The following is a 23,874-nucleotide window of genomic DNA, read 5'->3' as shown; positions in this document are numbered from 1 at the left end:
GGGACACGGGTTCGTGCCCCGGTCCGGAAAGATCCCACATGCCGCAGAGTGGCTGGACCTGTGAGCCATGGCCACTGAGCCTGTGCGTCCGGAGCCTGTGCTCCGCAACGGGAGAGGCCACAACAGTGAGAGGCCCGCGTACGGCAAAAAAAAAAAAAAAAAAAGAATTGGTAGCAGAGTGTAGAGTCGATGTGATGGGGGGAAAAAGTCACTGGAGATTTGTATTAAAATAATCACTTGTGTGACAGTGATTCACTGTGACCAAAGGTGAACTGATTGAATTTTTTGGACTTCAGGTTTCTTATCTTTAAAATGAGCATAATAATGTTATACATCTGGCAGAACTGATGCAAGGATAAGAAACAATGTCTTGGAAATTGGAAAATACTTTATAAACTGTAAATTACTATAAGGCATCCTATTAAAAAAAAAAAACAGTGGATGTGGGTGATAACAAGGGACTTGTATAAAAAAGAGAAGGGATCCATCGTGTATTAGGCACCTAATAAATGTCAACCCCTAGGCTGAGTCTGTTTACAAGTGCTTGTTCTTCGAATCCTCATGACAATCTTGAGGTGGTAGTTGGAGTTAAGTATTTAGAGACATTGGGTAATTACCACAGGATTATTTTCCAAGAGTGAAATTATAAAAAATTACAACATAATTGATGAGTCTGGGCATCTGCAGATATGGCAAGTATCAAAAGTGCTGAGAAGGGCTTCCCTGGTGGCGCAGTGGTTGGGAGTCCACCTGCCGATGCAGGGGACACGGGTTTGTGCCCCGGTCTGGGAGGATCCCACATTCCGCGGAGCGGCTGGGCCCGTGAGCCATGGCCGCTGAGCTTGTGCGTCCGGAGCCTGTGCTCCGCAACTGGAGAGGCCACAGCAGTGAGAGGCCTTCGTACCGCAAAAAAAAAAAAAAGAAAAAAAAATGCTGAGAAAATTTAAAGGACACCTACCTGACTCCAATCAGGCTGTAAGGTGATTTCAGGTTTTGGGGTATGAGGCCACATAGTATAGCTGAAAAAGCATGGTCTATGTGTCTGATGTGCCTGAAATTAGCATAATTTACTGAGCATCTACTATGTGTCATGTGCTGGGAATACAGTGGTGGACAAGACATACCTTTGTAGAGCTTACAGAGGAGGCAATCAAGGAACATACAAGCAATTATAATGGAGGGATAAAATTTACAAATAGGGGAAGCACAGAAAACTATGAAAGCACATGGAATGGCTCCTAATCCAGTCTAGGGGGTCTAAGGGAAGTCTTCCTGAAGAAAATGTTCCAGACCGAAGGCCCAGAACTGTGTGGTTAGAATACAGAATAAGGTTGTGAATTTAATAATGAGGTTGGAGAAGGGGTAGAAGACTAATCATGAAGGGCCATACAACCCATATTAAGGAGTTTGGGCTAAAACCCAAGGCTACTGGATTTAAATGGAAGGAAAATGGATGAAGGGCTTTAGGCAGGAAAGTGGAAAGAGGTGGTGGTGACATGACCTATTGCATTCTAGAAGGATCACTCTGGCTGATTGTAGACTGGATTGGAAAATGGAAAGATTATAAGTATGAAACTCGTAGGCAAGGAGATTAAGATGTAACCAGAGAGGTAGGGGAAAAACCAGGAGTATGGTGTCAACGTAAGCCAAAATAAGAGTATTTCAAGACAGGAGTGCCAACGGTGTTACATACTGCTTCCAGGTCAAGGAAGATAAGGACTGAAAATATTTACAAGGTTTATAATCAAGGAAGTCCTGGGTGACCTTGGTGAAAGCAACTTCATTGGCCTGGGAGTTAGAGGCAGAGCAGAAATATTGGGATACAAATGGAAAAATTTGTTGTGGAAGCACAGAATTACCTAACCCTATGAGTTAGGTCTGAGTCTGAGAGAATAGAGAAGGCTTCCTAAGGAAAGTACTCAAGGACAAATAGGAGTTAGCCAGATGAAGAGGCAGAAAAGGAAAATCGAGGCAGAGAACACCACATGTGCTACACGTACTTTGGGGGCACTAAACATAACTATTGACTCTGGGAAGTTTCTTCACTCATATTTCTCACCTCTGAAATGGGAATGATAATATTGATAGTCTTTATCTCACAATATCATTCACTCCCCCCCTCATTAAAGCATCACAGTACTTTCATATTTTAAAAAAATGAATTTAATCTCTCTCTAGAAACAGTGCACTGATTTTACAAATGTCCACATTTGGTTTTTAGTTCACCAAGATGATGTTGGTACAATCAGCGAGATGCAGCACACCACCCTTTGCCTCTGGAAGAGAAGCCAGACTGCAAAGGGGACTGAGTACAGAAGCTAACGGAACTCAGAAGGACAAGACAAAAAAGCGTAAATGGTTAGTGTGACCCAACATTCTAACATGCCTGTTACATCAAATATGGTCACTTGGGGGTGTTCAGAGGAAGACAAACAAGGAAAGTTCATTTGTGTACAACGTGATGGAGTTTGCAAACCAGTAACACCCCACATCAACGACAGCTTGTATAGAACAAAATGCTATTTTAAAACACATGGTTTGCACAGATATTTTTCTCTCGTAATTTTTGTAAAAAAGTATCAAAACCTTCACGTCTTTAAATATATATATACATATACAGGTGGCTTTTTAAAATTACTCTTTATAGCACAAAGTGTTTGCAAATGCAGAGGATTTCTGCTGATTCTTGACTATGCACATGGTGTATAGCCTGAATGAACAAAGCTTCCTGATTTCTTATATTAACTGAAAATTTGAAGCTATAATTCCTCCACCTCTAAGTTCTCCATATCCTGAAAATCCCCAATACCCTAAAAATAGTGTGAGAAGATTCTGATACTCTTATCTTCATGCATTGCCAGGAAAAGAAATTATTTACTCTGAAGCATTTAACTGATAACTAATTTATATTTTGTGAAATGATGAGTGTATAGCAGGAGTGAGGGAGTGGGGTAGAGAGGCTCACATTGCTGTGCTCTCTCCCCATTCCCCCTAGCACCTGACTGGACAATGCTTGGGGTCCCCTCTGCAGACCCCACGTCTTCAAAATTTCCAGTTTTCTTTTTCACCGTTGAGAAAATCCCAGAGTCTCTTGACAACATGGAATCCTTCTGTGAAAATCCGACTGCCCTTCCATCAGTCTTCATTGACCCTATCAGAAAACTTCAACTCAAATTTATGAAAAGCAGTCAGTTTCCCTTTGGCCACAGGAAAGCTTGAGAGTGAAGACTGTCATGTCTGCAAAGTGCTGGCAACACATTCTGATCAAGTTTCCATGATGCACTTGGTGCCTTATACACAGTAAATGACCAAGAAATGTTTCATTAATTGAATCAGAAATTAAATAGAAGTATTCTATAAAGTGCTTACATTGAACCTGTCTTTCCATCCAGCCTCATTTCTTGCTAAGTCTCCCTTGAGCCTTTTGCTCATTACAATGAATTACATGCAGTTCCTTTAAGATCCCCATGCTGTTTCATGCTTCTGTGTCTTAGCTCAGTGTGTCCTCTGCCTGAAGCAGCTTGGACACCCCTACTTAATTTCTAAGATTTAGCTTAGGTCCACTTTTCCTACAATGCCTTTCTTGACCCCATTCTTACACCTTTGTAAGTTAATAGTACCCCCAAAAATATCTATTCCTTTTGTTTGTTTGTTTCCAGATGTCTTCCTCTAATTGCTACTGTGAGTTCTGTCAGGACAGAAAGCGTTTGACTGACCTGTACATCTGCAGTACCTGGCACTTAGTTGGTACCTAGCAAATAGTTTCAGTGGATGAATATATATATTGCAATCACACAGAACTGGAGGGATGAAAAGTACTTATTGCTATACATTTAAATACGATCTCATTCCGAGGTTACAGTTTACCTCAATCTGTTTTATATGTAATCATGCTATCAAGAGTAAATAAATAAAATTTTAGTTTTCCCCATTTCTGGAAGGATATTTCTGCCAGTGCTTTCAAAATTCCATCAGAAAGATAGGCCATAAGATAGGTAGCAGGTTTGATACAATGTTCGGGTAGCCCAAAGTAGTCTCCTGGAAAAGGAAAGCGAGGAAAAGGGCTGGAACTAGTTTCTTTTACACATATAAAAAAATGTCTGATAAATTTTCGGCCCTTCAGGCCTTATCTCTAAGCTTCCTTCCAGCTCTGTAGTCCAATGACTCTGTGATCCATTATTGGCTGTAGGTATATGATGACGCAGGGGCAAAAGGCAACAGAAGTGCAACTGTACCTCAAAATGCATCCAAGAATAGAGAAGGATGAACCTGACTCCTCAGATTTCATCTTATTTACTGCCATCCAACACATAAGTATTCCACAGTTTTTTGTAGGTTGCTTCCGTAACTGCCTCTTCCAAACTGCAGTTGTAGCATATTCAGGAAACATGGATGTCTCTCAGCAAGTTGTGTTTCATCATCATTTTGAGATCTCAGGCTGAATCATCCTGACCCTATTCATTATTTTTTTCTGTGAAGGACAGGATCTGACTAAAAGTTTAGAAAGTATGCATTAGTCACTATTATCATTTCCCCAGGAAATTCTATTTCTCTGGAGGCAGGTTACAGAAAACGTTGCTTGTTTTGTGTAAGTTTCAGTGTTTTTCACTTTCATGGTTTTTCTTCAGTCAAAAATAATTTTACTTTCCATTCTTGAAAGAATAGTAGTAAGTGATTAAGCTCTATAGGAGTTGGCCACCTGTTCTTAAAATTCTGTTTGGTTTTGGTCATTCTAGGTCAATTGCATATACCCTCTCAATGAATGTTTCAGGACTATCAACACATGTATATCATGAAGAAACTGCTTGCTTATGCAAAGCTTAGTGCCCAGGCTCCAGAATACAGTTATTTTCTCAGAAGACAGGAGACCATGAGCGATGTAGAGAACGGTCCTAGGAACAGGGTGACAGAACCCCAGAATGTCTGCCTGGAAATTCAGAGGGTATCAAGCTGGTGAGCCATCCAAGCTTCACAGAGTTGGGGGCAGCTGGGGAGTAGAAGGGGAGGAATTTGCTTAAAGGTGTCAAGTTCCAGGTATGTTAAGGTTAGATACATGTCCTCTGCTCCTACTTAAACCAAACACTTCCACGTCACACCTTGTCCCTGGTTGTCCAGTGGGAGTGAAGTGGCAGAACAGCAGAGTTAAGACCACACCTTGGATAAGAGCCAACGGGGACTGAATTCCTTCTGGGACTGTAGGATTATCTTTTCAATGGTAGACCCCACAAAAAGAAAAGTGCACTTCTCCCTGCCTCCCCCAAAGCCCAGGAAAAGCAAAGTAAGTGTCCACAATGAAAAAAAAAAATCTATACATATACCCAGAGTTTCTCCTTTTATTTACAAAGCAGTAAACCAAATCCCTGTGTGAACATATATATCTGATATACTGTAGTATTGTGTACGCCGTTTCCCCCTCAAACAGGACTTTAGGTTTGGCCACCTTTTTCTGATTTAAGCCAAATATTAGTTTCATCTATGTGAACACATGATGGTAACAAACCTATGTATCACTTTAAATTGTTTTCTCCACCTAAAGGAAATGGTAGAGAGAAAGGAGAAGGGAGAAATAGAGATGTAACAAAACCTATTCCTCCATCCTTATCCTCAACCCATAGCATACTCAGAGGTCAGTGCCTGAGCCAGTCCCAACAGTAAACTTGGGCTGTTCAAGAAACATCTCCATTTAGCTCTCTATAAGTAAGGATGGCACCCTCAGTGTGCTTCAGAGGAAACAGTGAATTCAACCCAAGTGTCCTAAAGGAAAATGAAGTTACTTGAAATGCTGAACTTTAAAACAAGGAGTAGCCGAGGTTCAGGCATGTTCTCACCTGAGCTCGCGGGAACTTTGGGTACTGTGTGAAGTCTGTACACTGGCTTTAGCCACATAAGAGAAAGCCCAGGTGAGAACCACAGTAGCCACGGGTGAGCTGAGGGGCTTTTGCTGACTGATTGGAATCCCAGGAACAGCCAGAGGCAGAAAAGATCTACCTCTCCCCACTGCATGTTTGCACAAACCATGGTATCTCTTTTCTGATCCAAATTTCCAAAGGCTTCTCTGAAAACTACAGATAACCCTTCCTGTGGACTGTTTTAAAATATATTTATCTTTATGTATCTGAACAACAGCCTAGGTGTGCCTCTTCTCTACAGATTTTTCTTTCTCACTCACATACACACATAAACATAAATGCACACAGAGTCCGGGTGGTAGGCCAATCATACCAAAAATAAATACTCTCACCTCTCGAAATTACTTATAGAACTAATCTTATTTTTGAAATATGTTAATAAATAATCTAAATGGGAGAGGGAGTTGAAGTGTTTTCTTTTTTTTTTTTACTTATGTTGATGGATAGCCACAAAGCATAATCATTCTATTTACAAAAAAAAAAAACAACCTCTGAAACCTAAAAAAGCCCCCCAAAACCAAATACCCTCTGTAAATATAATTTTTAAATGATGAGTAAGCTACTGTACCATCGGCCCCATTTGGTTATGTACATCACGTTAGTCACTCAGCAGTAGCTATTCCATGAATTCCTCATGGGTAGTGCAACCAGTTAAAAAGTGTATAAAACATTATACATATAAAAACTCTCACATCCTTTGGATGTTTGCAGTTCATCATAACTTTGTGGTTACCTTTCCGCAATATAAATTAAAAAAAATTACACACGCACACACACACACAGACACACAGACTCATGTACAGAAACCCTTCCATCCAGGCATACACCATGCAGGGTGTAGTGCATGGGACTGCATTCCGTGAGGCACGAAGGGAGTGGTCCCATCCTCAGGGCAGTCCGTCATCTTCAAGGCTTAATGCCACTCGCTGGGGGAGACAGAGCAAAGAAATCATCATTAGACCCACTGGAGCTATTTATTGGGTCACAAGGTACCAGAAATTCTATTACTTTATAGGCAGTAGCTCACATACTCTTCAAGCTACCTCAGAAGACAGGTTTGTCATATTTATTTTACAGATGAGAAAACTGAGACTCAACGAGCTTAAACAGCATTTGTCCTGGATCATAGAGCAAGCGGGTGAACTCAGTTTGAACCCAGATCTGTATGAATCCAGAGCTATAGCTTTTTTCATTATTCTGTTCTGCCTCTGTAGAGAGGAGGGCTGCAGAGATCTAAACTTTCTCCATCCTCAACTTCAGTGGGTTAGCTTTGGCAAATGTTTAATCCAAGGCCATTAGCTACTTGTCTCTAGCATGCTAATCACAATCAGGAAGGTGACTGGCTGCATCCCTCCCAACTAATTATACAGAATTGGAAGGCAGTGGAGATCAATTAAGTTTAATCCGGCTTTCCCTCACCCCTACTTTCTAGTCATTAGATACTAGACTTCCCTCTGCCACAAATGGCTGACCACCCACTAACCCTTGAGCCAGTCTATTCCATTGTGGACAGTGGACTTAAATTCTTTCCTATATTGTCATGAAATCTGCTTCTTTATATCTTCCGATGTTCCCTGATTCTCTCTCTTAGACTCAGAGAGTTCTACACAGACAACCCTTGAAATTTTCAGTGTTTGTGTTCCCTTCCCTTCCTTCTGAGTGTTTTCTTCTCCAGGCTACACATCTAGCTTCCCCCACCTGGTCCTGATATAATGCTGTGTCCCACTCTTCCATTTCCTGGATACCCTCCTTTGGATAGACCCCAGTGTTTCAAGATCTTTCTCATAGCTATATGAATTTAAGCTAACCACTTCACCTCTCTAAGCCTCGGTTTCATCATGTTAAATGGGAGTAATAATAGGACCTACCTCATGGGGTTGTTGGGAAATCAAATGGGTTTATGTATGTAGAGTGCTTAATGTAGTACCTAACACACATGGGGTCCAGAGTATTCTAAATCAACCTAACCAGCATAAGATAGAACCAGACTAGCATTTTCCATCTCTGAACATTCTATAAACAATAAAAAGTAACTCCACTGCCTTTCAAGTCATCTTTGGATTATTTGTGGTTTTGCATGAATGTCACAGCCTTGCTCCACTAGACTATCTTTTTCTAGTCTGTGACCCTCCCACTCTCCTCAAGATAGATCTCTAGGCCAAAGTCAGGTCCCAGCAGTGATGGTGAAGCTACCTGAGAAGGGGACAGGGGAGAGAACAGGTTGTTGAGAATACTGATTTCCACAGCTTCAAGGCTATATACCATGAGAAATAGTGGAAAAGAGCATGGGCTTTTGTGTACATACAGATAGGAGTTTGAATCCTGGTTCTACCGCTTCCTAGTTGTGATCCTAGGTAAGTTATTCAATTTCTCTGAGTCTCAGTTTCCTCATCTGCAAAATGGGGCTAATATCAAGTATATAGGTTCCTGTAAAGACTAAACAAGAAAATACATGTAAAACACTGAGTAGTGTCTGATACACAGTAGGTTCTTACTAAATGTCAATTTCCTCCCTCTCCTACTCTATTTCTCTGCAGTTGGCAGGAGCTTATTCTTCAGGCCTTAGATTCATCAGGAATAGCTCCTCCTGAGTGGTTGTTTCCTCCTGTAGAAACAATGACACTTTACATGTGCAGAGCACTTTATAACTCACAAAGCACTCTCACATGTGCTATCTCACGTGAACTTTATAAACTTAGGCAGCAGAGAGAATGGGGGTTATTATTCCCATTTTACAAATAAAAGTAATCAGAAAGAAGGGACTGAGATCACAGAGCTGTGGAATAGTGAAACTGGGAGTCATCTCCACTCCAAGCTCAACATTTCTTCTACTGTGCCCCCTCTGATCTTTAAAAATTGGTTAAGCAACTGTCTGCTTGGATTGGCCAAGGTTAAGGATCCTCAAGGCCATCTGCTAACCCTCCTCACTTGCTCGACCTCATTTCCCATGTCTCCCCTTCACGAACAATTAGCTTCAGCAGCAATTCTGTCTGTCCTGCCCTGTACTCAGTCATTTCTTCCACATGCCATTTCCTTGGTCTGCAACTAACCCATCTTTCCTCCTTGCCCCGACACCCAGCTCACAGTTTGCAGCATTCTAGAACCAGAAAGCCTTCTAGGATTGACTGCACCTGCCTGGTTCATGCCCTCGCTCATTAGCCCCTCAGACTCAGAGTGGCACTGCCCTACCTTGCACTTGACGACAGGCAGCTCGGAAAGAGGGTTCTTCGGGAGTTGGTGCAGCTGTGACCTTGGTTCCCCCGGCAAGACAAAAAGCTCCTTGAGGGCAGGGGCTGGGTCTTCCATTTCTCTGGTCTCCCCAAGACAGGGCTCTGCCCACAGTGGGTGATCAAAGCTGCTGATTGCCTGACAGGGGGATGGACTGGATGACCTATGAGGTCACACCCAGCCCCGACTCTGCTATACAACCATGACATCTGCTCCAGCCACTTTGTGGTCCTTGATCCCCCAACAAGCCATGCCCTGTCGTGCCTCTCGGCCTTTGCTCATGCTTCTTTCTGGAATGCCACTTTCCTCCTTCTCTACGTGGAAGACTGCTATGAATCTTCCAAGGACACAGTTCTTCTGTCACCTTTGTTGATGTTTCCATAGCATTGGTTCAACAAATACTTACTGGGAGCCAAATATGCTTTGCTAGGCATCAGGGAAACATTAATCAGACAATCCTGCCCTCAAGGAGCTCACGGTCTAGCGGGGAGACCAATGAGTAAAAAGACAAGTAGACTATAGTGTGACAGGTGCTGTGATGGAGAGAGGTGGTGAGAGAACAGAGAAACCAGGGAAAGTTTCCTAGAAGAGGGGACCCTTGAGCTTCCACCATGGCACTCAGCACACAGCTGTTCAATAGCCAGTGACTCTCTAACTCCCCCACCAGCTCCCTGGGAGCAAGTACATCCCTTCTTTACTTTTGAACACTTGGTATCTTATATGGTACTTGGCACATAACTGGTATACATTGTTCACTGAAATGAATGCATTTGAACTGAATGGCCACAGTTGCCTTTCTAGGCCAAAGGTTCTGAAAACGTATTCAGCACAGGCCTCTTTACTCCAGGAAGAGCCTCTAGGTACAAGGTGGTCCTGATACCCTTCTATCCCAACCACCTACCCCAGCATTCCTGTGTCCCCAGGGCCTAAAACAGTGCCTGGCACATGGTAGGTTCTTGAAAAATGTCTGAAGGAGGGAAGGAGAGAGGGAGGGAGGGAAAGAAGGAAAGAAGGAAGGGAGGGAAGGAAGGAAAGAAGGGAGGAAGGGAGGGAAGGAAGGAAGGAAGGAAGGAATTCTTCCAGCAAGGAACACTTACTGCTGGATAGACATGGCCAATCTGAGCAGCCCTCCCTATGTGGAGCTCATCCTCATCCTCTTCTTCTGTCGTTTTCCTGTATACGGGGTTGTCGAAATTCATGCTTTTGGTGTTCTTCCGCTTCCAGTTTCTCCAGATCAGGTAGCCACTCATGCACAGCAGGGCTATAACCACTGGAGGAAGAGACACGTTACAGTGGATCTCCAGCAGGCTCCAGCCCGTTGCCCAGACATCAGTGCATTTCTCGCCACCTCTCCAGCTTGACTGCCCCTTGTTCCCAGGCTCTGTTTCTGCATATTCTTTTTCTGCAGATGGGAAGCCCTTCTCCTAGCTCTTCGTTCATTAACTATTCATCCTTCAAGATCCAGCTCAAATGTGAAGTCTTTCTCAACCTCTCACGGTACAGTCAGTTGTTCCCTCACGTGTGTTCCCAGACCACAGTGTTGTACTTTATATATGTGTACCCCCAACTAGACTGAGCTCTTTGAAGGCAGGGACCATGCCTTCTTTCTCTCACTGTGCCCAGTACCCAGTAGTGAGTAGATGCTCAGGAACATGCTGAGTGAGTGAGTGAATTTCTTTACCACACTCTTGCCCTAATACTGCTACTTCCCTGGATTTCTCTAAGAAACCATTCTCTCCCAAAATTGGAGGGTGGAGGGTGGGGTGGGGTGCTTCTTTCGAAAGCTGGGGCTCTGCAAGAAGAGGGGCATCTCTAGAAGGGAACACAGCAGGGAAACACAGGCTCTGAGTTAAAATAAATGGCTAAATTAATGAGTAAAGGAGGAAGTTCTCAGATAGAGCCAGGAGAAAATGGGGCAAGCAGCTTCACAAGATAGTAAGCAGTCACCCTGAGCATTCAAGTGGAGGCTGGGTGATAGCTATCTAGGATGCTATAGAGGGGGTTTCTACAATAGTTTGGTAAGAATCAATAATAACTGATATACATAAAGATAAGAAAAGGGCAAGGATGCCTGTTATCGCTGCTAGTATTTGTTGTCCCAGAGATCTAACTATGTAGTGAGACCAAATAAAGAATTGAAGGGCACACATGGGAAAGGGAGAAATCAAACTGTCATTAACAGATATTGTATGCTTGGAAAATCTTAGAAAAGCAGATGAAAAACTATTAGAAATGATTTTAGTTCATCAAGAATCAACATAAAAAAATCAATAGCTTTCTTATTAATCAGCAATAACCAATTAGAAAATGGATGGAATAAGAACACATTCGTAATAGCCCAACAAAAAACTACAAAATACTTGCGATAAACCCAATAAGGAATGTGCAAGTCCTATGTGACCTATACAATTCGACTGAAGGCCATAAAAGAAGGCTCAGATAAATAGAGAGATACATCATGTTCCTCGACGGGAAGGTTCAATGTTGCAAAAATGTAAATTCTCCCCACATCAATTTATATACCCAAGGCATAAGATTCCATCATAAGTTTTATAGAATTAACAAGATGATTCTAAAGTTCACTTAGAAGAGAAATTGAATAAAAATAGCTAAGAAAATGTTCCAAGAATAATAATACCCTATTAGACATTAAAACATATCATAAAGTTGTGTTTCGAGTGTATAGGAATAGTATATAGGAATTGGTGGAGAATAAACAGCCTAAAAGCAGATCAAAGTATATATAGGCATGTAGTTTACAATAAAGATGACAATTCATGTCAGAAGGAAAAGATGGACTATTCAATAATGGTCTTGTGAAAACTAGACAAGCATGTAGAAAAAAATACTTAAATCTCTACCTCTTGCTGCATTCTAAATTCCAAATGGATAAATAATTGAATACTAAAAAATGCTTAAAATAGTAGAAAAATACATAGAGAGATATTTTAAAAATTTAGAATGAGGCAGACTTTCCTAAGCAAGACACAAGGCCCAGAAGTCATAATGTAGGAGATTAACAGATCTGATATTAAAAATTTTTAATTTATGCATGGCAAAAGAGACCATAAACAAATTTTAAAAATCAAGTGGCAGGATGGGAGAAATGATTTGTAACACATATTACAAAGGTTTAACATTAATTATGTAGAAATATAAATATTTCTACAAATAAGTAAGAATAAGACAAGGAACCAATAGAAAAACAAGAAAAGACTGTGAATAGGCAATTCATAAAGGATGCAATGTAAATGGCCAATACGTTTGTGAAAAGATACTCTGCCTCCCAGGGAAATATCAGGGAAAGAATATTCATCTTTCACCCCTCAGATAAGCAGAAATTTAAAATAATGATTCTATTAGGGCAGGTTACATCAGGGAAACAGCATACACATGCCTTTCTATGGAGCAGAGTATGGCAGGACAGGAGTTGATTTCTCTTTCACTAGACAATGCTGAGTATTTTCCACTCTACTCAAAATGAGCCTGGAATAGTCTCACCGTCATCTTTACTAATAAAGCCTTTCAAGGCCAATTCAAATGCCACCTTCTTTAGAAGTGCCACTCCCTCTCCTCCACAGAGCATCGGGTCTCTATTATAGCACCTTATAATATGTAGTAACACCTCTCTTGTATCACCTTTTTTATGATTAAGTCTGACTAAAAACTGAAAGCTCTTAAAGTCTTTTATCTTTTTCTTCCCTGGATCCTTGGTGCCTCGCACAGTCCCTTGGATGGTGTTGAAGTTTTTAAAACACTCACTCGCTAACTCACCACCATATTGGAGATTCTTAGGATAAAAGGGCCAAGTCCTTAACCTTGAGGTACTACACATAGGCAAGTAAGGGAGATAAACGGATGAATGCACAATCGCAAGTCAAAGATGCGACCAAGAGAAGAGACTGGTATGAGAGATAGGATGTGCAGGATACTAAGTGAATATCAGGGTAAGAGAGAATGAATCAGCCCACATGGCTCTCTGTGAGGTTTAACCAAATGTTATATTTTGGCCATATTCCAAATCCACCCCACTCCCGCCCTCCCATGCCATTTCCCATTCCTGGCTTTGCCCATGCTGTCTTCACTTGCTTGGGTTGCTCTTGACCCTTCTTCACTTGGCTAATTTGGCTCAAGTAACTTTTCCACTAGGAACCTTCCCCTGTCCGCTTCCCTCCTCTCCCAATTCCAAGATAAGTGCCTCGTCAGCACTTCTACTGAACTGCATATGGCTTCATTTTAGGACTTACCATGTAAGAATCAAATTATCTGTGTTACGTGTGTCTCTCCAACAAGTCTATTAACTTTTGGAGGACAAGAACCATGTCTTACTTATTTTTAATCACCTTCCCTCCCCTTATCACAGAATCTGGTACATCATAGCTGCTTGATAAATGTTGGTTGAAAACGAAACAGAAAGAAAGCAAGATAGCACGATCTATTAAAGGAATGGCAAGCAGCTCTATGAATTTTTTTTTTTTTTTTTTTCGGTACGCGGGCCTCTCACTGTTGTGGCCTCTCCTGTTGCGGAGCACAGGCTCCGGACGCACAGGCCCAGCGGCCATGGCTCACGGGCTCAGTCGCTCCGCGGCATGTGGGATCTTCCCGGACCAGGGCACGAACCCGTGTCTCCTGCATCGGCAGGCGGATTCTCAACCACTGCGCCACCAGGGAAGCCCTGAATTTTTTTAAATGTATGTTTTTTCTACTCATTAATTTGACAAATACTTTATTTCCTCCCACGTGCCAGACACTGCTAGGAGCTGGGGAGAGTGGTGAGCAAGACAGACACCAGACCTGTCCCCATGGAGCCTACAGTTTGGCTTCACATGGCTGGTGTGTAGAGTATCAGTGAGGGGTAGTGGGGGAAATATGCGGATAGTTGTCTGGGGCCAGGTTCTGAAGAGCCTTGTGTGCCAAGCTAAGAAACCAAACTAAATCAGGACTGGGAGGTGAGCAGGAAGGCGGCCAAGGCAGAAAAAGTCAATGAGAGAGGTCCGTGTGCTAAGTGCTCTATTCTTCTAGTGCTTTTACCCAGACCCTGGGCAGGGTCTCTCTTTTCTCACCAGTGACTTGGGGCCACACTCACCCATAGGCACAATGATCCCAATGACAGCAGCAGTGACTGTTGAGCCCATCTTGCCACTTTCATTCCCATCTGCAAAACACAAACATCAGCAGAACGATGCTCCATCACTGTGAGTCCCAAGTCCTTGCTGGCCTCAAGCAGTAAAAACCACCCAACTGCTTCTAGCCCCCGTTCCAAAATGATGATCCTGGCTACTGCTTAAGAATCTAGTCTTTCCAGATATTATCAGGACAGAGGCCATCTCCATTTCACAGATGAGGAAATTGAGTCTTCTTGGGGTTTTGGGGACTCACAGAGAAGTGGCAGAGCTGGGAATCAATCCCAGGATTTGTGACCTAAATCCCTTACCCTTTCCACAGTATCTGGGTGGTAGGAAGCTCGGGGCTGAGCCCTTAGGTCTTTATGTTACTGACAATTGCCTTTTTCAGCCAGTATCTGTTGTTTTGTCTCTCTTATTTCTGGTGGTCTGTCCATCTGCATCATCAGTTTTTTTTAAAAAATAAATTTATTTATCTATATTTTTGGCTGTGTTGGGTCTTCGTTTCTATGTGAGGGCTTTCTCTAGTCGCAGTGAGCGGCGACCACTCTTCATCGCGGTGCTCGGGCCTCTCACTATCACGGCCTCTCTTGTTGCCGAGCACAGGCTCCAGACGCACAGGCTCAGTAGTCGTGGCTCACGGGCCCGGTTGCTCCGCGGCATGTGGGATCTTCCCAGACCAGGGCTCAAACCTGTGTCCCCTGAATTGGCAGGCAGATTCTCAACTACTGCGCCACCAGGGAAGCCCCCGTCAGTTTATTTTTAATGAGTAATTAAAATGAGACACAGTATAGCATAGTGGAATCCAGAGCACAGGCTCCTGGGTCAGACTTCTAGGGTTCAAATCCTGGCTCTACTACTTACTACTTCTGTGACCTTGGGCAAGTTGTTAGATATTATAAATATTATATTTCTTTATCTTTAAAATGGGGATAATTATATACCTACTTCCTAGGGATATTGTGAAGATTAAATGAGATAATTCATGTAAAATGCTTACTTAGCACAGTGCCTGGCACAGCCTTGCCTAGTTCAGACAGGCCAGGGAGTGGGGTTGGGGTTGTTGTGAGGCCTGAATAGGGTAGATAAAAGCACTTTCTAAACTGAAAAGTGCTCAGAAATTGTATTATATATTTTTAAAAGTAGGTTGTGCCATCTTTTTCACTCTCTTACACTCATCTTCATTATAACATCTGTACAGAACTTTTTAGTTTAAAAAGCAGTTTTCCCTTGGATCCTCATGACAGCCTTCTGAGGTGTGAAGAGGAGCTATCATTTGCTCCAAGAGAGGAGATGACTGTCTCCTGACAACAGCCCAAATGCTATCCTATCAGTGTGTCTGTTTCTCCAAGTTACTCCAAGGGAACCTAATTATTAAGGGGAGAAAAGAGCTGCAGTGCTTACAAAGTTTACCGTAGAAATGCCGTTCTCCTCTCCCTCCGGGTCCCAAGAAAACACAGGACAGTGATATTAAAGCCTAGAGCGTGATGAAGCCAGTGGGGAGACCCCCTGGTTGGAGGCTCGGCCCAAGTGTAAGGAACTGGACTTCACACGTGACCCATCTGCCTCTTCGAACTTCAGGGTAAGCGCTCAACTCTGAAAATCCAGCTTCTGCTGGCAAGATGGGCCTGATTATTATTTTTTTTTTTTCTTTTTTTTTTTTTTTGGCGCACGGGCTCAGCAGTTGTGGCTCATGAACTTAGTTGCACCGCGGCATGTGGAATCTTCCCGGACCAGGGCTCGAACCCGTGTCCCCTGCACTGGCAGGCGGATTCCCAACCACTGAGCCACCAGGGAAGTCCAAGATGGGCCTGATTATTAAGATGCTACCACGCTGCTTAGTTTCTGGGCCATGCACATATGGGAAAAAATTTAAAAGATAGTTTATCCTCTTAAATGAACTCCCCCTAGCAGGTAACTCAATTTAAAAGGTATTTGCTGGTTAATGAGATAGAACATTTCTAGCAGTGACAATTACTGCTCCCGATGATTTAATAAGTGGTGAACTTAATTAGTTTCATCCCAGGGTTTGCAGAAAGGCACTAACAGACCATAGTTATGGATATTACTATGTGGGGGACCTACCGAGAGTGCTGAGAACTGAGACCAGGGCATTTGAAGCTTCCAAATCTGAGGGATGCTCCCTCATACACGTCAGTGATGTGTGACACAGACACACTATCAGAGTCAGCAGAGGCTGTGTGCATGAGCACTTCTGTTTACACAGATGCCTCTGTCTCTCATGGCAACCTTGCGAAGCAGGGAGGGGAAGGGTTATTATTATCCTACTTTGTAGGTGAGGAAACTGAGGCTCAGAGATAGGAAGCAGCTTCCCTCAAGACCCTCTATCAGGTAGGAGCACCTATGACTCCTAAATTGCGAGTTGGCACTCTTCCTTCCGCTGCTTCCTCCTTGTAGACAGCCAATATTTAGCTCTGGTATGACCACTTCTTCCCACATATCCCCCCATCCTGGCTTTCCCTAGGACCCTCCCATGTCATGAAAGAAGGCAGAACTCATTTCCTTACAGTGCTGGGAGTGGTTGCTGGTTGCAGGGCTTGGGGTAGACGGGCTGATGCTGGGAGCCCTGGGGACACTAACTGAGCTTGGGACCGCTGCTGCCAGGCTCGGTGTCTCTGTGCTGTGGTTCTGGTAGGCGGGGCTGTGGACGGTGGTCCCAGGGGCTCTGGTGGTGTCGGCTACTGTCCTCGTTGTTGTGGAGGCTAACGTCATAGTTGAGGTAGACTGAGGCGCTGCGGGGGAAATATCATGAAGGTCACTGGACAAAGAATTCTGCTGTTTTAGTGCCTAAATTATTGCCTCGATGAAGTATACTTATGAACTCATCCTCATGGCTCAGCTCAAACTCCTTCCCTAATCCTACTGAATGGGCTATGATTTTTACTTTAGCTGAATGCCAAGTATCTTGTCTGGGTTTATACTGCGTTTTGATTTGATAAAGATGAGTCATTAAGACAATGCTGTAGAATCAGGTGTGGGCAAGACCACGATAAAAGACTGGGAGGAGTGGAAATTATACATATCTAGAAGGAGTTTGCATGTATACTGGTACACTATTAGGTTCAAAGTCTCACTCCACTTTAAACAATTGAACCTGGAAATCATGAATGCTGCAGCAGACTTATGCTCAAACAAAGGGCCTTGTGCCTTCATCATGACTGGAGGATGGATATAAATTTATATGGTTGAAGTATTAACTGACTGTTAGTCCCAATCATATCACAAAAGGGCTAGATAGTGTGTTAAGTTCTGGATAAGAAACAGGCAAGGTCATAGTCACCTGCATATAAATAGTAATCAGAGCTATGGGGATCAAGGTTTTTAATTTGAGGTCTTCAGGGGATTCCTGATCCCCCTGAAACTGAATTTAAAATGTTGTATGTGTATGTCCATTTTTCTTGGGAGTGAGAAGAGAAAGCCTTGGAGGAACCTATGGGACACCAGCATTCAAGGTAGGTGCAGAAGAGGAGCCTGCAAAGGCAACAAGTAGCCAGAGAAGACGGAGGAAGACCAGGCGCTCATGGTTTTCCAGAAGTCAAGGAAAATTTCAGCGGATGGGGTCTGGCATTGCCAGGGGCCATCCCCTCCCAGTAGCTCTGCTCACCTCGGTAGCACCTCTTCATGTCAGGGCCCAGTCTCATTGTGTCAGGACAGGCACAAGTGTACTTAGGGGAGTGGCTGGAGATCTGAGGAGCAGGAAGGCACAGGTACTCACAGCCTCCATTGGGCTGGGCACTCAGCTCGCAGGCATCTGCAGCTAATGGCACAGAGAGAGATGGGGGGAGAGAGTACTGGGGCACAGACGGGACGTGCCAGGCTCTCCCTCCCCCACGTACGAGGCCCTTCCCACTCGGCTAAATCAAAACGCTTTCTCTACTACTTTTACTGGGCACCTTCCGTCACTGTACCTGCTGTTTTATCCCCACTCTTTCTTCCTTTTTTTTTTTTTTTTTTTAACATCTTTATTGGAGTATAATTACTTTACAATGGTGTGTTAGTTTCTGCTTTATAACAAAGTAAATCAGTTATACATATGTTCCTGTATCTCTTGCTTCTCCCTCCCACCCTCACTATTCCATCCCTCTAGGTGGTCACAAAGCACCGAGCTGATCTCCCTGTGCTATGTGGCTGCTTCTCACTAGCTATCTGTTTTATGTTTGGTAGTGTATATATGTCCATGCCACTCTCTCCCTTCGTCCCAGCTTACCCTTCCCCCTCCCTGTGTCCTCAAGTCCATTCCCACACTTTCATTTAATGTTGATCACAACTCGGAGTGGGGGGGGAGGTGTTATGCCCAGGTTAACAGATAAAAGACTGGCTCAAAGAGAACAAACGTGTCAAAGCTATACCTCTAGTAATTTTGGAGACAATTTAAATCGAGGTCTGTTGGACTCCAAAGTCCATGTTTTTTTCTCCCTATGCCACATACTATATCTCTTTCTTATTTAAATTTCTAATCTAGAATCAGGCACCAACCTTATCTCCTTACCCCTTTTTGCTTTCCCACCTTCACCCTTCCCATTACAGTTAGAATGAGTATATCCTAGTGACAGAGGAAGGGACAACCTAATTGTAGGATTCCTGGCGTCTGCTGCCAACCAGCAAGCCGACTTACTGGTGGCCCTAGGATACATTACTTTATACCTCTGCAAAGTACGAACAAATAGCAAATAAGAAGCAATGTGCTCCTTTACAGCAGAAGGAGCTCTGGAATCAGACAGGCCTCAGTTTAGGCTTTAGCTCTACCACCTGCTAATGCTATTTTACCTCTATGAGCTACAGCTTCCTCAGCTGTTAAATGAGAACAGTAATATCCATACTTTGTAAGACTGGCAAAAATGGGACATTTGCATATTTATTTATTTCTACCCAGCCTTGGTTCACCAAGAGCTTGAGGCAAAATGAAGTAAAATATGTGACAGCAAAAGGCAGTCCACCAATGAGAGGGACTGTTGCCACTACTTCTGGGGAGGCTGAGACGTGACATGAATGTGAATACAGCCTGCCTACTAGAGGGAGAGGATGTGGGCAGGGGACCTGGGACTGGGGAAGGCTCACCTCTTGGCTGCTTCAGCTCATGGAAGATGACAATGTCATGTGGGTTATTGAGGTTCTCAGCTAGGACAGAGATTTCCAGGCCATTGAGCCGATTTGCACTGAAAATGGCCTCATTCTCCAGGTCTGTCCAGAACACCTTGTCCTGTGGGGTACAAATACAGAGGATGGGAAGCCTAGAGCTTAAACCCAGGACCTCAGCCTGAGGGCTCGGCCTCAAACCATAATCACAAGAACTGCTCTGGCATCTCCCCTGAACTCTCTTGTTCACAGATTCATAGTGGGATTCTCAGCTCTGATCTGTGGCATATGCTCTGGTTCCCTTCTGTCTCAGAGGGTTATTCAGCGCTTTGGCCTGAAGGCTGCTCATGAATGCTGAGCTAGGCCTGCTTCCTGGAGTTCAGCAGAAACCAAGGTTGGGTCTCTAGCTGTTACCATTACTAGGGCCTGGGACCAAGATTGGAGAGGATGTATGATCTAGTGAGCAGTATCCCTATGGGGCCTCCTACAGCCTCTGGGCATACACACATACACATCCAATGGTTAGTCCATACAAGCCTAAATGTGCATCTGTAGGCAAATCCACATTTATAGGTACAACCATGCAGCCTCATGTACAGATCTAGACACATACCCCCATGCTCATCTACACACCCAAAGGCACACTTGTACCTAAAATGAACTTGTCTAAGTACTGGTATGCATATTTACACTCAAGCACTAGCACATACAGGAATGCACATTTTTAAACAGACGCATTTATGTATACACAGGCACATACACATACATGCCACATATACGCACAAGCACAAACACATGTGTCTGAACACACCTGTCTTTTGAAGCAGAGGCTGGACTTGGGAGCTGGATCTTTGCCCACAATTTCAAAGCTGTGCTGGGTGATGTCACTCCAAGCAAATATTGCCAATGCCCACCACAGGCCACTGTCCCCTTGCTTTCCCTCCCCTTGGTGGCAGAGTTAGTTTGGGGGAAGAGGTATGGGTGTGCGAGAACTTGGTCGCTTCTGGCTTCCTCATTCCCCAAGGAGAAAGTTGTTAGGATCAGAACATAGGAGGGTCTTGGCTCTTCACCCTCCTGTGAGCTTCTTGAGGGCTGGGATGACGTCTGATTCACTTCTATGACCCCAGGGTCCAGCAAAGGTCAGTGAGAGTGCGCTGAATTGAACAGCATCTCTCAGGCCATTTCCAGTAGTAAATGATACTAAGGAAATGTGTGTTCCTTTTCCCTTTCTTTATTGGGTACCTTCTGTATACGTGGGTACAGTGCTGGGTGCTGAGGGTACCTGGACTAGCAACTTACCTGTGAGAAGTGCTCTGAGGGAGGGGCCTCGGGGAGGAAGCACAGGAAAGGCTGCCAGATGGACAAGGGGCTGCATAGCCTCTGTTTGCAGACAGCTCACATATTGTGTACAAACAAGCCAGTCAGCTTCCCTGTCCCTTTGTTTCCACTTGGACGAGTCTCAGGGAGTCGTCCTATTTGAACAGCCTTTCCTAGGCTTCAGCTTCCCGATGGGGCCATGCCTCCCCTCACGGAGCTCACCTCAAACACAGCTATCCCGAAAGGGTGGCTCAGGAAGTCAGGGGAGGAAATCAGCATCTTCCTGTTGCCTCCGCTGAAGTCAATGCTGGACAGCTGGTGCAGCTTGGAGTCCACCCAGTACAAGCGCTGGTTCAGCAAATCTTAAGGAGGAAAAAGGGACAGGGGATCGGGTTGTGAGCTTGGGACCACAGCCTGGATTTCTGCTCCTCTGTGCCCCTTCCCTGCCCACATCTCCAGGCCAGGCCTCAGAAGGCCAGCCCAGGGCAACCATCAGGAAACACAGGCACTGGGACTGTAAGGGGACACAGAAACAAGACCCATGGAGCTCCAGGCAGTGGTCAGCACCAGGCGCTAGAAAAGGCCCCCCAACCAGGGAAGGCAGGGCTCACCCAGGGTGATTCCATTGGGCCACTCAATACCGTCTGATACCAGTGTCTGCCGGTGCATACCGTTGAGCCCAGACTTCTCGATCTTAGCCTCGTACCCCCAGTCAGACCAATACACGAACCTAGAAGAGAGAAGAACCCAATGCGCTTCTTGTCAGGGGACATGATTGGGGTGGTGTGGGTCACAAGGGCTCAATGGCCCTCTGAATATTGAAGATTACGCTTAGTGAAGACTGGACAGACCTCTGAAGTTCATGGGAACCATCAAACCTTAGCATCGGCAGGCATGTTGGTCTTGGCCTTATCTGAGTGCCTAGAGAAGCCTGTATTCCCCGAGTCCACCTGACCTTGGCTGAACAGCCTGTCAGCCCATCTGTCCCACTTCAGCAGCTCCAGCTACAGCCCTAGCGTGCCAGAGCAGGAAGGAAAGGGCCCTGTCAACCCTCTTACTTTCCTGGTTGACAGAGGAGAAAGCCAATGACCTAGCCAGGGTCACACAGCTAGGACTCTGTCCAGGGCTTCTCTCTCTTTTTTCTTGAACCGCTATTGAGTATTTACTAGGTGAGTGGACTCATCTCATGTACTTACAAATGCAGTAATCACTGACCCTCTAATTCAATCCCCACAGAGCAGGCAAAATGAGCTTCTAAAAATGGAAATACCTTGTCATTATCCTGTTTTTTAAAATTGAGATATAATTGACATATAACCCTAGTTTCAGGTGTACAACATAATGATTTGATATTGCAAAATGAGCACAAGAAGCTAGTTAACATCCAGCACCACACACAGCTACAATTTTTTTTTCTTGTGATAACTTTTAAGATCTATTACTCTCCAGTTTTTAAAGTTTATGATGGTTTCTCCTATTGACCTTAAAATCAGATCCCAAATCCTTACCACATCTGACAGGGCTCTGCATGACTAGGTCCCTGCCTACCTCTCTGGCTGTCTCTCCTGCCACCACTGCCCACTTCCCTTACAAACTCCACACACACCCCCAGGGCTTCTCTTAGATCCTTCAGGGCACCAAGGCCTTCACAGAGCCTTTGCCCCCACTTGTTTGCCATTTAGAACGTCTTTTCAGTAGAGAACCTTCCTCCGACCCTCAATGTAAATAGGTTCTCCCTGTTACTGACTCTTAAAATACCCTGTTTTTTCCTTCCAGAGTGCTCACACATCGGTTACTTACATATGCATTCGGGTGTGTGGTATATTTGTTTACTGTCTGTTTTCCCCACTAGTCTATATGCTCCACAGAGGGCAGGCTCCTCATCTGCCTTACTCCTCATTTTGCACCTGGCAGGTAGCTCGTGTGTGGCATATAGGCCTTATTTACTATTTGTTGAATGAAGTAGCCTCACAATGACCCCAGGAGGGTATAATTATTAGTCCCATTTTACAGATGAGTAAACTGTGCCTCAGAGAGGCTGACTTCCCTAAGATCACATTGTGAATAAGTAGTAAGGCCAGGCTTCAATTTTAAGTTCAAATCAAGTTGGACTCTAAAGCCCGCGTGCTTAATCCTCCCCAAAATGCCTCTACTGAAACCTGGTGTCAAGCCAAGGCTGGCTCCAGGCTAGGGGGCTGCGTGGTTGTTCTGGATCCCTTCCATTTGCCACTTTGAATCCCATCGCCATTCTGCTCTGTATACCAAAAGGCTGGCGCATGTAGGGACCATATCAATGGGCTCAGCTCCCTCACCGTCTGGCTTCCAGTTGTATTCAGCAAAATATCGGAGGGGGAAGGGGAGAGACTGAGGTCAGGATGTCTATTCCCATAACTCCCCCCCCTACAAAGGTGCCTCCAGCTGGCTAAGGTCCTAAAGGTGACCCTCCCTACCCGGCTCTTTCCTTCCCAACTCGGGTAACCCTCCCTGCTCCTGCCCCTCAGGCCTGTTACCTGTTACTAGTCCAGGATAGTGCATTAGACCTTACCCGCTTCTTTGTAAATCGTCCCTTTATTAACCGGCCTTAAATTATCTTAAAATGAGTGTACAGTGGGTTTCCTGGCAGGACCCTGACCGAGCCACAGTGGACCAGGAATGGGCTGAGTGTAACTATATGGTTTGGGGGACAAGGCAGGTGCAGCCCCAGGTCTGTGTGACAGCAGACAGAGAAGAGGGTCGAGGTGGGGGTTAAATGAGATGACTCAGCTGCCTGCAGAGTGCCTGGATGCACCTGTGCGTGCCTATTAAGCGGCAGCTGTCGGTCACTTCCCAAGGCCACGCACACCCTCTCAGGTGGCCAGCCTCACCCCCAGCTGCCCTCACTGGAAGAAGAGGGTTTTCTTATCCCTGCTTAACAGTTAAGGAAACAGCAGTAGGAAGAAGCCGGTGATCCTGGTAAACATAATATGATGCAGCTGCTTAGAAACCATGCCCTCTCAGGACATCCCCACTGAGGGAGGGAGGGAGGGAGGGAGTCCTGCTCTGTTCAGAATCCCTACCCTTGATATGGAGGCATGGGCAGAGCAGGGCAGCCTGGGTGGTGAGGGGCCCAGAGGCTGTGGGCCACAGGGATGGGGATGGAGGTGGGCAGGCTGGAGCAGAGCTGACCCAGTCATCTCAGTCCTCAAATCTTGCTGGCTGTC

General features: G+C 44.6%; 1 protein-coding gene across 15 annotated transcripts in view; it reads right to left on the bottom strand.

Moving 5' to 3' along the window:
- Positions 1–5,315: 5,315 nt before the first annotated feature.
- The window catches only part of LRP8 (LDL receptor related protein 8), a 78,167-nt gene continuing 59,608 nt past the window's right edge, over positions 5,316–23,874 (bottom strand). For 10 of the 15 annotated variants that reach the window (XM_059060104.2, XM_067007387.1, XM_059059974.2 and 7 more), the window contains 9 exons: positions 21,286–21,404; positions 20,897–21,036; positions 19,340–19,481; positions 17,886–18,038; positions 16,789–17,013; positions 14,224–14,292; positions 10,235–10,407; positions 9,099–9,275; positions 5,316–6,835 (listed from right to left, as the gene is read on the bottom strand). In XM_059060104.2, the coding sequence (XP_058916087.1) occupies positions 6,797–6,835; positions 9,099–9,275; positions 10,235–10,407; positions 14,224–14,292; positions 16,789–17,013; positions 17,886–18,038; positions 19,340–19,481; positions 20,897–21,036; positions 21,286–21,404 (1,237 nt within the window). In that variant the 3' untranslated portion in view covers positions 5,316–6,796. The remainder of the gene's footprint in view (positions 6,836–9,098; positions 9,276–10,234; positions 10,408–14,223; positions 14,293–16,788; positions 17,014–17,885; positions 18,039–19,339; positions 19,482–20,896; positions 21,037–21,285; positions 21,405–23,874) is intronic. The other 5 variants (XM_067007389.1, XM_067007397.1, XM_067007402.1 and 2 more) reach the window with 1 other exon arrangement.

Source organism: Kogia breviceps, chromosome 1 (genome assembly GCF_026419965.1).
Source record: "Kogia breviceps isolate mKogBre1 chromosome 1, mKogBre1 haplotype 1, whole genome shotgun sequence".
In the NCBI taxonomy this organism is placed as follows: Eukaryota; Metazoa; Chordata; class Mammalia; order Artiodactyla; family Physeteridae; genus Kogia; species Kogia breviceps.
This window is presented reverse-complemented; position numbering and strand designations above follow the sequence as displayed.